This window comes from Lactuca virosa, chromosome 7 (genome assembly GCF_052849685.1).
Source record: "Lactuca virosa cultivar CGN04683 chromosome 7, Lactuca_virosa_CGN04683_v6, whole genome shotgun sequence".
Classification (NCBI taxonomy): Eukaryota; Viridiplantae; Streptophyta; class Magnoliopsida; order Asterales; family Asteraceae; genus Lactuca; species Lactuca virosa.
This window is the reverse complement of record NC_136432.1, coordinates 222799017-222815699: the sequence shown is the minus strand read 5'-3', so window position 1 is coordinate 222815699 and position 16683 is coordinate 222799017. Positions and strand designations below refer to the sequence as shown.

Sequence of the window (16683 nt, the reverse complement as noted above, 5' to 3'; positions counted from 1 at the left end):
TTCAAAGTATTTTGAGGCTTCGTCAAAATGATCCTCCTTCTTTGAACAAAGGAGATCCAAGAAAGATGCATAGTTATGAAAATATCGAAGCTAGAGTTGCTTAAAATGAGATGTATGAGTTCGAGAAAAATCCAAGGAAAAGTTATGTTATCGAGAAATCTGACATGAATCAACTCGATTTTCCTGTCAACGAAATGATGTTTCTCACTGCTCAGTACAAGATTGTTGATCAATTCAAGGATAAAGATGACTTTATTCATATGAAGCTGAGATTTCATGTTGTGTTAGGAAAGGATTAGGAAGATGTATGGTCACTTGTGAAGATTGTTCGAGTGTTGAGTATAACAAAGGATGTGTTATTAGAGAACATGTTAAAAAAAATTTGATATCATGTTGTGAGGTCAAACAATGTTGCTCTTGACTTCTTAATTGCTGATTTTACTCTGATGAACTTGAACGATCTAATTCAAGTTGCGAACATACTCAAAGACATGGATACTTCGAAACTTCAGGGAACAAGTAAAGAAGTGATCCATCTGGGATTGGGCCATATCAAGCTTCTCATAGACAATTATTATGATTGTATAGCATTGACTGATGTTGAGTTAACATTGTCAATGGGAAAATAAATCACAGTTCCTCAATCAGTTTTGAGGAGTCAAGCTGATTTAAAGATGTATGTTGATGGAGAGATATGTCTGAAGCCATGTGGAGTCGTTTTCGTTGGAAAGAGAAAGAAGGGAAAACAAACAGAGTTCTTATTTCAATCAAGTGATGTTGAAAGATATACAACTGCTCAATATAAAAACTTAATTATGCGTATGAATAGTTGTAAGAAGAACAATGATGCTGAGAAAGCTGAGCTGGAGAAACTCATGAACTGGTATGCAGAGATAAGAAGAACTTTGCATATGGCTGCTGAAGTTTTGATAACCTGATTTCGACACTGCTTACAAAGGGGGAGATTGTAAGGATCGAAGTATGTTGTAAGGTTTCGAAGGTTATTTTGTATTCGATAGTTATGTAATGTTATTACAAAGGCATAGTAGTTTCAAAACTATAATGATGTATCCCTTTGTATTTTTTGTATGCTTTCGATTTCCTATAAATAGGGAAGGATACTTAGACTAGATAGAACTTTTTCCACATTTCAGTCTGAAACTCTTTGTATCAAGAAAGCATAATATGAGCTGAAACAAGTGTTGGATTAGTGTCTAAGCCCATAACTATTTTGGTATGTACTTGACCCGATTGCGAGCATGGTCCTTTTGGGTTGCCTTCACCAAAGCAACATGATAGGATGATTTATGGAGAAAGAGATTACTTATGATTTATTAATATATTATATGAATAATATATTAAGAGAGAAATCATATTATTTAATTAATAATAGTCAAGAATTAATCAGAATTAATTTTGTGGCTAAAAGACATTAATTAAATAAAGGGGACTAGAACTGTCAATTGTGTGATAGTTGGATATTGGGCTAATGGACTCCATAGAGGATGGAGTGGACGAAATCTATAGGGAAACCCTTTAGAGTTCGTCCAAGGACTCTAAAGGAGGAGTCCATGGGCTGCTTAGGGCCTAAGCAGTCAAATTAGGGTTTCCTTGTTAGATAACCATAATAGCCTCACTATTTAAGGACCCCTAGGGCACCACAAACGTGGCTAACTGATTCCATAGGGTTTCTAGACGTTTTTGTTGTCTTCTTTCTCCTCCTTCTTCATCCTTATTACTTATGGTGTTTGTGTCTCCATTAGAGGTGTGACACTTGTGACACTAAGCTTTCAGAATCTAATTACAAGAAGGAATTGAGATTGTTATTGCTACATAACAATCAAGGTAAGATTTAAACCCTAATTCATATGTTATTTGATTATCACATGCTAGATCTAGGGTTTATGGCTTTGGATGATTATTGCATGTTCATTAGACAAACTAGATCCAAAGCTTTAGGGTTTGCATGTACATCATAGGAATGTTGTAGTGCTCAAAACCCATCAGTGGTATCAGAGCCTAGGGCTGTTTGTTGATGAATTGATGCATATTTGATCGTTTATTGCTTGAAAATCGAAGTTTTTTTGCTTCTGATTGGCAGACTCGCCGAGTCCATGAATGGACTCGACGAGTAGGTCCTACTCGAAGAGTTCCATTGTGGACTCGACGAGTCCAGGGCTCTGGTGCCGGGATTTTTGAATTTTCAGCCAGATTTTGTTGAGGATAATTGCTAAAACTCGTTTTTCTTGCCAAAATCCAAATTTTTAAGTTTGGAATGATTATCCTCATCAAAAATTTTAAGTTTTGAGCATTCTAACACTCCTATGGTGTACATGCAACCCTAGAAACCTTGGATCTATGTTTGACTATGATACATGCAAATAATTATTTTTCCAAGGTTCTTATCCTATCTAGCATGGCATGGGGAACTTGAATCAAATAAAGTTAGTAGAATTACTTACCTTGTAGTTGTAGTTCATTGCTTGGAGTTTTAGAGCCTAGCACCAATAATGTGGATGCCTCAAATGGAAGTCACAAATCACCACAAACTTGGAAACTTGATAGAATAGTCACAAACTTCTTGAAATCGGCCTTCTTAGTTTACACACATCAACTAGTGCAATTTCAAGAACCAAAGCCTCCTTTATATAGTGTGGTGGATTAGGGTTACATCCGTGTAAACCCTAATACCCATGTCTTTTCATTTCCATGAGATCCATGGGTTAAATCTCCATGGAGTATCCATGGACTTTCCATGCAAGCCTAGCCCATTCCAAATAAGCATTAGCCCACACTATATAAATACAAGAGCCCATATTTAATTAGTCATACTTTTGATCTCTAAATTAATTCTAGATTAATTATAGATCAATACTAATTAAATAATATGATTTTATATTAATATATTAGGACTTATAATATATTAATAAATCATAACTTATACTATTCTCAAACGATTATCCGTAAATTGTTCGGGTGAAGTGCAACCCAAATGGACCATGCCGGGTCGGGTCAAGTACATACCAAATATAGTTATGGACTTAGACACTATCTCCAACAGTCTCCCACTTGGATAAGTCTAATAACTATAGTTGCAAGTATGACTTCAGGAACCGATCAGCAATCGTAGCTCTTAAAACTCTGTTGAGCTATGAAGCGCCATTTTAGATAAGTGATCATATAATCCTCTGTTCTAGATATCAGCCGGACAAATACATGGAACATGGTCTTGCTTATTGTCCAGCATTTGTTTCCCGATTTCTGATTTGTTTGACATAGAACTTAACTGAACACATCAATTTAGTTCTGACCGGGCCCGGTACATAGGTCAAAACAAAATCATCGAGGGGCCCAGATATCGCTTCTAATCCTAGAAGGAACAGATAAACTTCGACTCATATGTTTGCTCTACTACTTGTTGAACTACACACAAAGGCACAGTTTATAACATCAAGTTACCAATGCGTTTTCGTGCAATCAATGCATAACCAACTCATAGGCAACAAATCATGTCTCTAGGTTTGAAGACTTATATGATATTACCGTCTCACGATCACTCGAGATAAATTCCATGAAGTGATACAAGTGAGCGTGGGTTGACTCCAATACTCAGAACTTATGAGCACTCATGAGTGCTGTAGCCCCGCTTTGTCTAACATCTTGGACCTCTACAAGTCAACCCATGACAGTCTTGATTCATATCTACTTCCAACATATGACCGACTGTGGAGAGTTTGAATAATATGATATAAACCATAACATAATTATTCTGGAAGTCAAAACATGCAAAAAGAAATAATAGTAAACGATTGACAAGAGATAGCAACACATTACTCATAAATAACAGCTTTTATTTATCATCAAATGTCAATTACATTTTACAAATTTCAAGATTATCTAACTACTAAAACTAATATCATCCTTCAGCCCTATTCTCCGAGCATGCTGGAGATGCTTAGCCCGAGCCAGTCCCTTCGTGAGGGGATCTGCTGGGTTCTCATCCGATGATACCCTCTTTGCCACGAGGATTCCTTCTTCTATTCGATGTCTGATGAAGTGATATTTTCTGTCAATGTGTCTGGATCTCCCATGATCTCTTGGTTCCTTGGCTAAGGCAACCGCACTATTGCTGTCACAAAAAATCTCCATTGGCTCCTTTATAGCTGGTACAACTCCAAGGTCTCCGACGAAGTTCTTTAGCCATATAGCCTCCTTTGCTGCCTCGCTTGCTGCTATATACTCTGATTCACAAGTGGAATCAGCCACTGTCTCCTGCTTGGAACTTTTCCAAGTAATTGCCCCTCCATTTAGAGTAAAGACCCAGCCCGACTAAGAGCGGAAATTATCCCTGTCAGTCTAAAAGCTAGCATCACTGTACCCTACAACTCTCAAGTCCTTACTACCACCGAGGGTAAGGACCCAGTCCTTAGTCCTCCGTAGGTACTTGAGGATATTCTTTACCGCAGTCCAGTGTGCCTTGCCAGGGTTCCCCTGATACCTGCTAACCATGCTCAAAAGCAAAGGCTACATCAAGTCGAGTACACGTCATAGCATACATGATTGATCCTACAGCTGAAGCATAAGGTATTCGACTCATTTCTGCTATCTCAGCCTCAGTACTAGGGCTTTGTGTCTTACTCAATCTGGCGTTACTCTGGATGGGTAACTCTCCTTTCTTGGAGTTATGCATGTTGAACCTTTTCAACACCTTGTCCACATAGGTGCTTTGACTAAGTCCAATTAGTCTTTTACTCCTGTTTCTCAAAATCCTTATCCCTAGGATATAGGCAGCTTCTCCAAGGTCCTTCATAGCGAAACACTTCCCAAGCTAGGACTTTACTTCCTGCAGGGTTGGGATGTCATTTCCTAGGAGTAGTATGCCATCCACATACAGTACCAAAAAGCTGACTATACTCCCACTAGCCTTGATATAGACACAAGATTCATCTTCACTCCTTGAAAAGCCAAATTCTTTGACTTTCTCATCAAAGCAAAGATTCCATTTGCGAGGTGCCTATTTTAATCCATAAATGGATTTCTCGAGCTTACACACTCTACTGGGGTACTCTGTACTGACAAAACCCTCTGGCTGAACCATGTAAACATCTTCAGCCAACTTTCCATTAAGGAAAGCGGTTTTGACATCCATTTGCCAAATTTCATAATCATGAAATGCGGCAATGGCTAACAGTAACCCTAATAGACGTAATCTTGGCCACTGGTGAAAAGGCCATTTGCCAGATTTCATAACCATTATGCATATTCTGTGTACCAGGTCGGATGGTTAATCACGCAAAGGAGACAACATATGGCTAACAGGCAGGAAGAATTGCATAGATAGAAGATGCATAGAAATAGAGTTGCATATGTTGCAGTCCAGGTCGGATGTATTTCAATCACGCAGAGGAGGCAACATATGACTAACAGAAGGAAAGCAAGAAAATAATTTTCTACAGACCTACTTTATCGGAATTCCCCAGTCGCCCCATTAATACCGGAATTAAGGACAAAGTCCGTACATCGAGGAAGAGTTAAACGACAGTTCTAGATACGGATAACTTTAATGTGACCGGTGGATTATCATGTATATCTCCCTGCTCAACCTATCTGATTGTCGTATTGTCAGGCTAAATGGATCTATCTAGGTCAAGATTTTTCAAGTCTCTAGATTCCTTAAGTTCACCAAGCCTAGTCAAGTCCATTTTAATCTCTCGTGCCTACCAGCGCATCGAACACAGAGCCTAGACAATTCAGATTCAGTCCCTTACACAGATTCAGAGTGCCTGTTATCACATGATTATATCACTTCCCAAAACATCTCCCTCAAGCACATTCCATAACCAACATATTTTTTTTGATTTTTTGATTTTCAAATGTTTTTGGATTTTTCAAAATTTTCTAATTTTTGTTTTGTTTTTATTTCTCCCCCTAAATTTGTGCATAGGAGAGAAACGAAAGTAAATGCACAAATTTAAACTATCCTAAAACAAAAATTAGTCTTTAAAGCGAATCAGCTTAAGAAAAACTCAGGAGTATAGAGAAGAGAACTCAAACCGTAATTCACTGATTGAATTTGCATCCAGAAGGTCTGAGAACAGCACGCATAATCCCAGAACAGATCCGAAAATTCTTCATGTCATTAAGCACTAACCCCATGAGTGATCCCTTCCTTTCTTCCCTTCCCGCAAAGGACACATACTCTCAAACAAAGATCTGAATGTTGTACAGTTGAGAGATGTCCCCTATCATGTGCCTGGAACAGCCACTACCAACAAACCGAAGTCTGATGATATGCCTCCATAGCTGCTCCTATACAGAGCGGGATTAGTTGGTCTTTGGAACCCAGTCCATTTTGAAACTGGGTCGACCTTTGTCATCCTTGCACGGTACTCTCTCCCATGACATATCCTGTTTATCACAAACAAAAGATGAAGAAATATTAGAGTCATTATTTGATTTGGGAGAGTGAGCCTTTGGAACCCATTTGTAGTTGGGTTTAACCCATTTCTTTTTCGATCTGATGGGTGGCTCAGTACTTGCTTTTGATCTTGATGTCGGCCATTGAGATGACTTTGATTTTGGCTTCACGGGAGCATCTCTTGGATTTGGCTTCTTGGCCGACATTCCCTTCTTTCCCTTGGGATTCGGATTCTTGGCCTTGTGGGTTTGATTCTTGGCCTTCTGTGCGTTCCAGTCACCATGGTCTGAACGTGACCTTGAGGGGTTTCTTTTGAAGTATCTCCCTCTTGGCGCGTTCTGCCAGCCTTGTGCATAGTACGGAACATATGCGCGATTAGGACAATTTCGGGCAATGTGACCAGGTGTTCCACAGTGAAAACATGTCTTTTTCTTCACTATGAAGTTGTTTCTTCCTGCCCCTAGTGGCGTATCCTTGCCTTGTCTCTTGCTTTTCCCACACGCACAGTTGCAGCATGCATTCTGTTTAACTTGATTTAGTGGCCTGTACTTCTCAACAACAGGTTGATCAGAAGCAACTGAGTTCGAAGCAACAGATTCAGAGCTCAAAGAGATGTTGGTTTGTTCAATGGTTTTCTCCTTGTTCTCATCTTCTGCTACTTTACTATCAGACACACTCTCTTCAGCTGCTTGCTTGGATTGATTTAAGGATTGATCTGCAGGGGAAGTAGAAACGTTAGATGGTGCGGAACCCCAATCAGATCCGTTTGATGGTGCGGAACCCCAATCAAAAAAATGATGTCAGATCAAATAGAAGAGAAGGAGAAGAAGAATAATATGAATCTCAATGTATTAATGAATAGAATGATAATCCTTTACATGAGATTCACACACACTAACACACACTTGTTCCTCTCTCTAGTTTCTCTCTCTAGAACACCATCATATACACACACTTAAGCTCCTCTAGTGTTCATCCTTCACATGCACTCCTCACCCTATATATATATGGACCTAAGGCCAAGCCCAAAATACAAATAATCCAATGCTCGGTCCAAGCTACAATTAATCCTATACTATTTTCGGCCCAAATAATAAAAACAATAAATGCTTAGAAAAGCAAAGTATAAACCATATTTTTGACCCAACAAAAAATGCTAATGAAAAGTCTTTGAATGAAATGTCGAATGTCAGTTCATCATCAAAAGACTCGACATCTTCAGCGAAGGCATGGCGCCTTGTTTCGAAAGAAAAGACAACAAAGCCACTATCGGAGAAGAAAAAGGAGAAAGTCAGTGAAAGTCCTAAACTTTCGAAATGTTATATATCTGAGCCTTTACCAAATGAAGTGGACTTAATTGATAGTGTCAAATCTAAAGTTCGTAATTGGATTTTAGGATCTTCATTTCATAATGTGTTTCAAACTAATCATAAAGGACCGAAACAGCCTTGGGTACGTAAATTCTTTCACTGATTGCAGGTTCTATGTGACGAGCAATATGATGAAAAATGGTATATCGATAGTAGTTGCTCTTGTCACATGACTGGAAGGAAAGAAAATTTGCGTGATTATTGAAGTTTGGGAAATGTTGGAGTTGTGAAGTTTGGTAACAATCAAAAGCAAGTCAAGGGATATGTTAAAGTAGCAAATGGGAAGTTCACTGTTAATCGAGTTTCTTACGTCGAAGGTCTTCAACATAATTTGATTAGTGTTTCCCAACTTGTTGTGGGCACTGGAAATCAAGTGTTGTTTAATAAAGAAGGAAGCATTATTTCGACTGTCAATACAAATGAAGTTTTGCTCAAATCCAAAAGAAAAGGAGACATTTTTACTCTAGACATAAAGCCAATTGTTGGAGTTCCCTTTGTGTGCTTACTTTCGAAAGATTCACCAGATGTTAGCTGGCTTTGGCATCAACGTCTTTCTCACTTGAACTTTCGAAATCTTAAAATACTGGTGGTAAATGATCTTGTTCGAGGCTTACCTGTATTAAAATTTGATAATTATACTTTGTGTGTAACTTGCGAACAAGGGAAACAACATCGTCAAGGACATCCAATTGTCATCGATTCGAAAGTTATTGAACCATTGGAACTTCTTCATATTGATCTTTGTGGACCATCGACTGTTGAAACTCTCAACAAGAAACGGTACATTTTAGTCATTGTTGATGATTTTTCTCGATTACTTGGGTTTATTTTCATAGGTTAAAATCTGAGGTTGCTTAAATAATGATTGATTTTATCAAGAAGATGGAAACAAGTTTGAATAAGAAAGTTCGAAAAATCAAGAGTGACAATGGTTCCGAATTTAAGAACAATGTTCTTGATTTGTTTTTAATATAAAAAGGAATTTCACATAATTTTTTTTCACCCTACATACCTCAGCAGAACGGGGTTGTTGAAAGGCGAAACCGTTCTCTATGTGAAGCTGCAAGAACGATGCTCACATATGCGAATCTTCCTCAATATCTTTGGGCTGAAGCAGTCTCTACTGCATGTTTTACATAAAATAGATCGTTCATTCATCGAAGATTCAAAATTACTCCTTATGAAATTATCAATAACCGAAAACCTAATTTCAAATTCTTTCATGGTTTTGGTTGCAGGTGTTTTATCATGAATCTCAAGGATAATATTTCGAAATTTCAGTCCAAAGCTGACGAAGGAATTTTCTTGGGTTATTCTCATAATTCGGTTGCATATCGAGTGTTGAATAGACAAACTCGGAAAATTGAAGAAACATTCAATCTTACTTTCGATGATTATTATATCAAACAAGTTGAAAAGTGTTTCGAACAAAAACCAATAATTACTGAATCAAAGGATGAATCTGAAAGCCTTAATTCGTCTGATTTTGATTATGATTTAATTTTTGGTGTTCCAGATAGGGCTGTTGATGCTGTAGTCAATGCTCCAGATAATCAACTTCTCGAATCATCAAAGCATTAGGACTTTTTGACACTTACTCAAGATGCTGTTGATTTAAAGTCGACATCACATTCTCCTGGAAATAGTGAAAGTATGCCAGATGATCAAGTGGAAGGGGGAGCACTTGCATTCGAATTCTCATATTGAGGGGGAGCGTTCTTTCAAGGGGGAGAATAGGAGAATAAATGATGATGTTGAGGGGGAGCAACCTGAAAATGAAATTGTCGAGGGGGAGCTAAATATGTCGAATAATAATCATTGTGAAAATTTTCATGATCTAAATGATAATAATTCTATTGTAGGTTCAGAGAATGATGAAATGTTCGAAGATGAACCATTGTATTTTGATCCAGCATATCCACAATTGGACAAATGGTCAAGAAATCATCCAAAGGAACAAGTTCTTGGTGATCCTCAAGATGGAGTTCTAACAAGAGCTCAACTTCGTGCTAAAAATGAGGTACTCAATACTCATCAAGAATTTTGTATGTTCAATGTCTTTATTTCAAAAATTGAACCAAAATCAGTCAAGGATGCTATCGAACATCCTGATTGGGTTGTTTCCATGCAATCTGAACTTGTTTAATTTGAACGAAACAAAGTTTGGCGTTTGATTCCAAAACCAAAAGATGTTTCGATTGTGGGATTAAAGTGGATTTTTAAAAATAAAACTGATAAAGATGGCAATGTTGTTCGAAATAAATCTAGGCTTGTAGTTAAAGTTTATTCGCAACAAGAAGGTATAGACTATGAGGAAACCTTCGCCCCTGTCGCAAGACTCGAGGTTGTTTGGATATTTTTGGCCTATGCAACACACAATGATTTTGATGTCTATCAGATGGATGTCAAATGTGCTTTTCTCAATGGAGAACTTGAAGAAACAGTATACGCTGAACAACCTCCAGGTTTCATCAATGAAGAATTTCCTAATCATTTTTATATCTTAGATAAAGCTGTATATGGGTTAAAACACGCACCAAGAGCATGGTATGGAACTCTTACCTCTTTTTTAAAACAATCAAAATTTAAACAAGGATCAGTTGATCCCACACTCTTTCAAAAGAAAGTTGGGGATCATCTTATGCCTGTTCAAATATATGTCGATGATATTATTTTTGGCTCTACTGACCCTGCTTTGTCTAGAGATTTCGAAAATCTAATGAAAAGCCAATTTGAGATGAGCATGATGGGAAAAATAAACAACTTTCTGGGATTTAATATTCGTCAAAGTAGAAAAGGAATTTTTATCAATCAAGAAAAAATACACAAAGAATCTGCTTGAAAAATTTGGGTTGACGAATAGCACGAAATTACGAGTACTAATGTTGGTTGGGACAAGGCTCTCTCCTTCGTTAGATAAACATCTTGTTGATCTTACATTATATAGAAGCGTGATAGGTTCGTTACTTTACCTTACAGAAAGTCGACCTGACATTATGTTTTTTGTTTGTAATTGTGGTAGATATCAATCGAATCACAGAGAACCACACTTAACAGTAGTGAATAATATTTTTCGATATCTGAAAGGCTCAATTTCGCTAGGATTGTGGTATCCTTTGAAAAATGGATTCTTCATACAAGCATTTTCAGATGCTGATTTAGGGGGTTGCAATCTTGATAGAAAAAGCACAAGTGACGGATGTCAACTGCTGGATGGGAAGTTAGTAAGCTGGCAATCAAAAAAGCAAACATGTGTTTCCATTTCCACAACAGAAGTAGAGAATGTTGTTGCTGCAGCTTGCACTTCACAAATCATATGGATTCAAAGCCAACTGCGTGATTATGCAATCAACATGAAGAAAATATCGTTGTATTGTGATTCACAAAGTGCCATACGCATTTGTCACAATCCTATGCAACATTCGAAAACTAAGCACATTGCTCTTCGCTATCACTTCATATAAGATCATGTTGAGGATGGCAATATAGGAGTTCACTTTGTGAAAACCACTGATCAATGCACAACCAACTCGTAAGAAACAACTGATATATCTCCGTTTAAAGATTATAAAATATCATCTTCTTAGAATTACTCGTGAAAAATTCCATGAAGTAATTCTCTGAGTGTGGGTTAATCTAATACTTAAATCTATATTTCAAAGTACTCATGAATGTTTTAGCAAACCATTGCAATGTCTAAATCCTTTAGACAATCTACAACCCAATTCATGATAGTCTTGATTCACTACTTACTTCCAAACTTATGATCGACTGTGGATGTTTGAATGATCCAATTATTCTAGATGTAAAACATGCAAAATTGAAACACAATAATAAACAATGGACAAAAGATAGTAAACAATACTCATAAATAATTCTCTATTATTTAATCATCAAATGTCAATTACATTTATATTGTTACAAGTTTCTAAACAACTATCTAACTACTAAAACTAATATCAACCTTCAGACCAATGCACCTAGCATGCTGAACGTGCTTAATCCTACTCAAACCCTATGTGAGGGGATTTGCTGGATTCTTCGGATTACACCCTCTTCACGACGAGATGAACTTCTTCTACTTTATGTCTAATGAAATGATATTTTCTGTCGATATGGCTTGATCTGCCATGATCTCTTGGTTCCTTTGTTAAAGCAACCTCCCCATCATCATCACATAAAATCTACATTGGCTCCTTGATGGATGGAACAAATCGCAGGTCTCTGATGAAGTTTTCAGCCATATAGCCTCCTTCAATGCTTCGCTTCCAGCTATGTACTTTGTATCACAGGAATCCAGCCATTGTTTATTGTTTGGAACTTTTCCAGGTTACCGCTCCTCCATTGAGGGTAAATACCCAGCGAGATTGAGAACAAAAGTTGTCGTCGTTTGTTTGAAAGTTGGTGTCACTATACCCAGTTACTCTTAAGTTGTCGCTGCCACCAAGCACAAGGACCTAGTGCTTAGTTCTTCGTAGATACTTAAGAATATTATTGACTGCTATCCAATAAGCTCTACCTAGATTCCATTGATAACGACTAACCATGCTCAAAGCAAAAGCCACATCAGGGTGAGTACATGTTATAGCATACATGATAGATTCAACATAGGAAGCATATGGAACTTTACTCATTTTTTGCTATCTCTGCATCGGTACTGTGACTCTGAGTCTTAATCAGTTTGGTATTACTCTGTATTGTCAATTCTCCCTTCTTGGAATTCTCCATACTAAAACGTTTTAGTACCTTATACAAGTATATAATTTAACTCAGTCCAATTAGCCTTTTACTCCTGTATCTCAAAAGCCTTATCCCTAGAATATAGGCAGCCTCTCCCAGATCCTTCATAGAGAAACACTTTCCAAGCCAAGACTTAACTTCTTGCAAGGTTGGAATGTCGTTTCCTAAAAGAAGTATGTCATCAACATACAATACCAGGAAGGTTATTATACTCTCACTAACTTTGACATATACACATGATTCATCTTCACATCTAGAAAAGCCCAACTCTTTAACTTTCTCATCAAAGCAAAGATTCTATCTGCAAGAAGCTTTTTTCATCCATAGATTGATTTCTCAAGATTACACACTCTATTGGGATACTTTGTATCCACAAAACCCTCTGGCTGACTCATATAAACATCCTCAGCCAACTTCCCATTAGGAAATCGGTTTTGACATCCATCTGCCAAATTTCATAGTCATGAAACGCAGTTATGGCTAGCATTACCCTAAAATAGTAAATCTTAGGTACTAATGAAAAGGTATCATCATAGTCAACCCCTGGGGTTTGAGTAAAGCCCTTCGAAACCAGTCGAGCTTTGGAAGTGTGTACCTTTCCATCCATCTCGGTCTTCTTCTTGAATATCGATTTGCACCCAACTGTCTTATGGCCTGGTACATTGTCAACCAAATTCCAAACTTGGTTGTCATACATGGACTTGATCTCGCTGTCCTTTGCCTCTTTCAACTTGGATGACTTAGGGTCCTCCATTGCTTCCCTGTAGTTAGAAGGTTCATCCAAATTTACTACTGTATTATCACTGATAAACGTATCACCATCTATAGTAATATGGAAACCATAAAACTCAGGTGGCATTCTAACTCTACTGGAATGCCTAAGAGGTAACAAATTGTCAATTGGTTCAACTTGAATTTATTCCTTAGGTTGAGCCCTATCATTTTCAGAGGTTCCTTCATCTTTTGACTCTTGAATTTATTCAAGATCAATTGTACTCCCACTATCCTCTTTACATATGAGCTCGCTCTCGCGAAAGACTCCCCTTCATGCTATGAAGACCACGTTCTCACTAGGTGTGTAGAAAAAATATCCAAAGGACTTTTGTGGGTAGCCTATGCAAATACATCTCTCACTTCGAGGTACAAGCTTGTCATGAGTCTCTCGTCTAACGAAAGCTTCACAACCCCAAACCTTGATATGTGCTAACGTGGGAACTTTCCATGTCCACATTTGGTGAGGTGTTTCGGTTACTTTCTTTGTTGGGACAAGATTAAGAATGTAGGAGGTAGTCTGTAGTGCATACGCCCAGAAGGAGATTGGAAGTGAAGCTCGACTCATCATGGAACGAACCATGCCCAACAATGTCCGATTATGCCTCACAGCCACACCATTAAGTTGTGGTGTTCTAGGAGGAGTCAATTGTGAAACTATTCCAAATTCCTTGAGGTAGACGTGGAACTCGATACTAAAATACTCACCGCCTCTATATGATCTAAGCATATTTATCTTCCTACCCAATTGATTCTCGACTTCTTGTTTGAACTCTTTGAACTTTTCAAAGGTTTCTGACTTATGTTAGATTAAGTAGATATAGTCATAACTATTATAATCATTGGTAAAAGTCACACAGAATCAGTTTTCATCCCTTGTGCTGGATCTGAAGGTCCCATACACATCTGTGTATGAGATCCAACAATCCTTCACTTCTTTCACAAGAACAAGTGAAAGGTGATTTTGTCATCTTACCTAGAAAACAAGACTCGCATGTATCATCTGACCTTAAGTTAAATGATTCCAACACTCCATCCTTTTGGAATTGGGCCATGCGTTTCTTGTTGACATGCCCAAGACGATAATGCCACAAGCACGCTTTGTCTATACCATTAGATGAATCATTATGAAAAACACTATTTCCTAAATTGTCTACAATCATCACAGTTTCATACACACCATCACAAGGTAAAGCTTCAAAATAAAACAAATGATTTTTATAAGCAGAAATAGAACCATTATTGTCATCAAAAGAATATCTAAAACCTTTTTAATAAAGCATGAAATGAAATGATGTTTCGTGTCATCTCTAACGAGTAGAAACAATTCAATAAATCTAACCCTAACCCAATATTAAGCAGTAAGCTCTAAACTCCAATATTGGTAACAGGTGAAGATCGCCTATTCCCCATGATCAAGTTCATCCTTCCATGCTCCACATCATTACTTCTTCTTAGACCCTGCAAATCAGAACAAATATGAAGCTCACATCCTCTATCAAGGACCCAAGAATGAGAATATGATGAGTTATTAGATAAAATAGTGTAAATACCTGCCGTGGTTGGCTTCACCTTGCAATTCTTGATATCTTGCAAGTATTTCGGGCAGCTTCGTTTCCAATGACCCTTGTCATTGCAGTAAAAGCAAGTGGCCTCCTTTGGGTCGGAAACAAGGGGAGCATCGGAACTGGAATTTTCTTTGGGTCCATTACTAAATGACCCAACATGGGACTTTCCCTTCCAGTTCTGATTGGGAGGACCTTTCCTCTTTTTCCCTTGACCCATGGCTAGAACAGGGGCAACAGCGGGAATGGAGGCAACACCTTTTCCCTTCATTCCTGCTTCAACTGTTCGCAGGATGTTGTGCAATTGTGATAAAGTAGTTTCGTTGTTGTTCAAATGATAGGCCAATATAAACTGATCATAACAAGTTTCCATAGAGTGCAACACTATGTAGATTGCCAATTCTTCATCAAAATTCACATTTAGTTTGATGATCCTATCCACGTATCGTTGCATTCTTGAAATGTGGTTGCTTACTGACTCACCATCCTTCATCTTGCACGCCATGAGGGACTTTACCACCTCGTAATTCTGTTGACGAGCCCGCTTATGGTACTTTTCCATAAGGTCCTTGTTCATCTCGTACAACCAGTAATCCTCATAAAGTCTCCATAATTCTAGAGTCATAGTAGCCACCATGATACTAGCAGCTTTTGTTGAATCCATGTAGTGTTTCTCGTAGGCAGCTACTTCTTCAGAAGTGGCCTTCGTTTCATTGATCTCATTGAGTGGTTTCTCGAGGACATATTCTTTATCCTCAAAACAAAGCACCATTTTGATATTGCACATCCAGTCATTGTAGTTGGCGCCATCCAATTGAACCTTTGCGCAAATGTTCAATAAAGAGAAGTTGTTGTTGTTGTTGTTGTGGAAAGAAGAAGAACTAGAAGCATCGGTAGGAGTAGACATCTGAAAGAGTGATAAGAAAAATCCTCAATATAACACCCAAATGAAATATCAAGGCTAGGATCCAACTAAATAATTTACAACTTAGAAAAGGGATGTTGTAATCTAATTGCAAATTATATAAAGGTAGGTAAATGACGATTTACCAATTTCACCATCAAAAACGAAATGTTAACAAATTTAGTTTTAAATGAACTACCTAGATATTTTGAGAATCATTGAACTTTACAATGGCATGTGTAATCTCGATTATGCTATTCCATTTGTGACTATGATACCGAGGATCACAAACAAGATGTGAATAACCATGCAAATTATCAGTCCCTATTTGTGTTCCGATTAACCACACACGCTCCACTAAGGACCAATAAAGTGCAATGTGCAATTTCCTAGATTAGCATACAATTTCACATTTTTCCTAAGGTAACTAAGATTGACAATTTTATAAAAAAATGTATTTAGTTACTTTATAGATCGTTATACTTATTAATGAGGATTAAGAGTCCTATCAAACTCGTTCAGCTAACGATCCTCCACCAATAAAGGAAGTGGTGGGTGAGAGTGGACACCTATTCAATCGCCATTTTATTGGCAGTTTCCTTATACCCCTTATAGATCGGTTTCGTGAATGAGGTGTACTAGCGGTTCGACTGACTTGTCTTATATATATATATATATATATATATATATATATATATATATATATATATATATATATATATATATATATACATATATATATATATATATATATATATATATATATATATATATATATATATATATATATATATATATATATATATATATATAGTAATATTAGACATTTAATATTACATATAATATAAGGGTGTATTTTTTAAAACTTTTCAAAAATAGTAGGTTATATTTTAAAATTTCAAAATAAGTCTTCAA

General features: G+C 37.2%; 1 protein-coding gene across 1 annotated transcript; it reads right to left on the bottom strand.

The window, feature by feature from the left end:
* Window positions 1-12734: 12734 nt before the first annotated feature.
* LOC145127581 (uncharacterized) lies at window positions 12735-15771 on the bottom strand. Its single transcript, XM_079062751.1, has 2 exons — window positions 15060-15771; window positions 12735-12829 (listed from the first exon to the last, which is right to left on the bottom strand). Exons 1-2 carry the CDS (start codon window positions 15769-15771, stop codon window positions 12735-12737), a joined length of 807 nt encoding a protein of 268 aa, XP_078918877.1.
* Window positions 15772-16683: the final 912 nt, after the last annotated feature.

What these genes read in the sequence shown, in the direction of transcription:
- LOC145127581 (XM_079062751.1), bottom strand. Translation starts at nt 15,771, where the DNA reads ATGTCTACTCCTACCGATGCTTCTAGTTCTTCTTCTTTCCACAACAAC. An exon ending in TCAAGGGAAAAAGAGGAAAG is followed by an intron (nt 12,830 to 15,059) that starts GTCCTCCCAATC and finishes AGCTTCTTGCAG; the next exon opens with ATAGAATCTTTGCTTTGATG.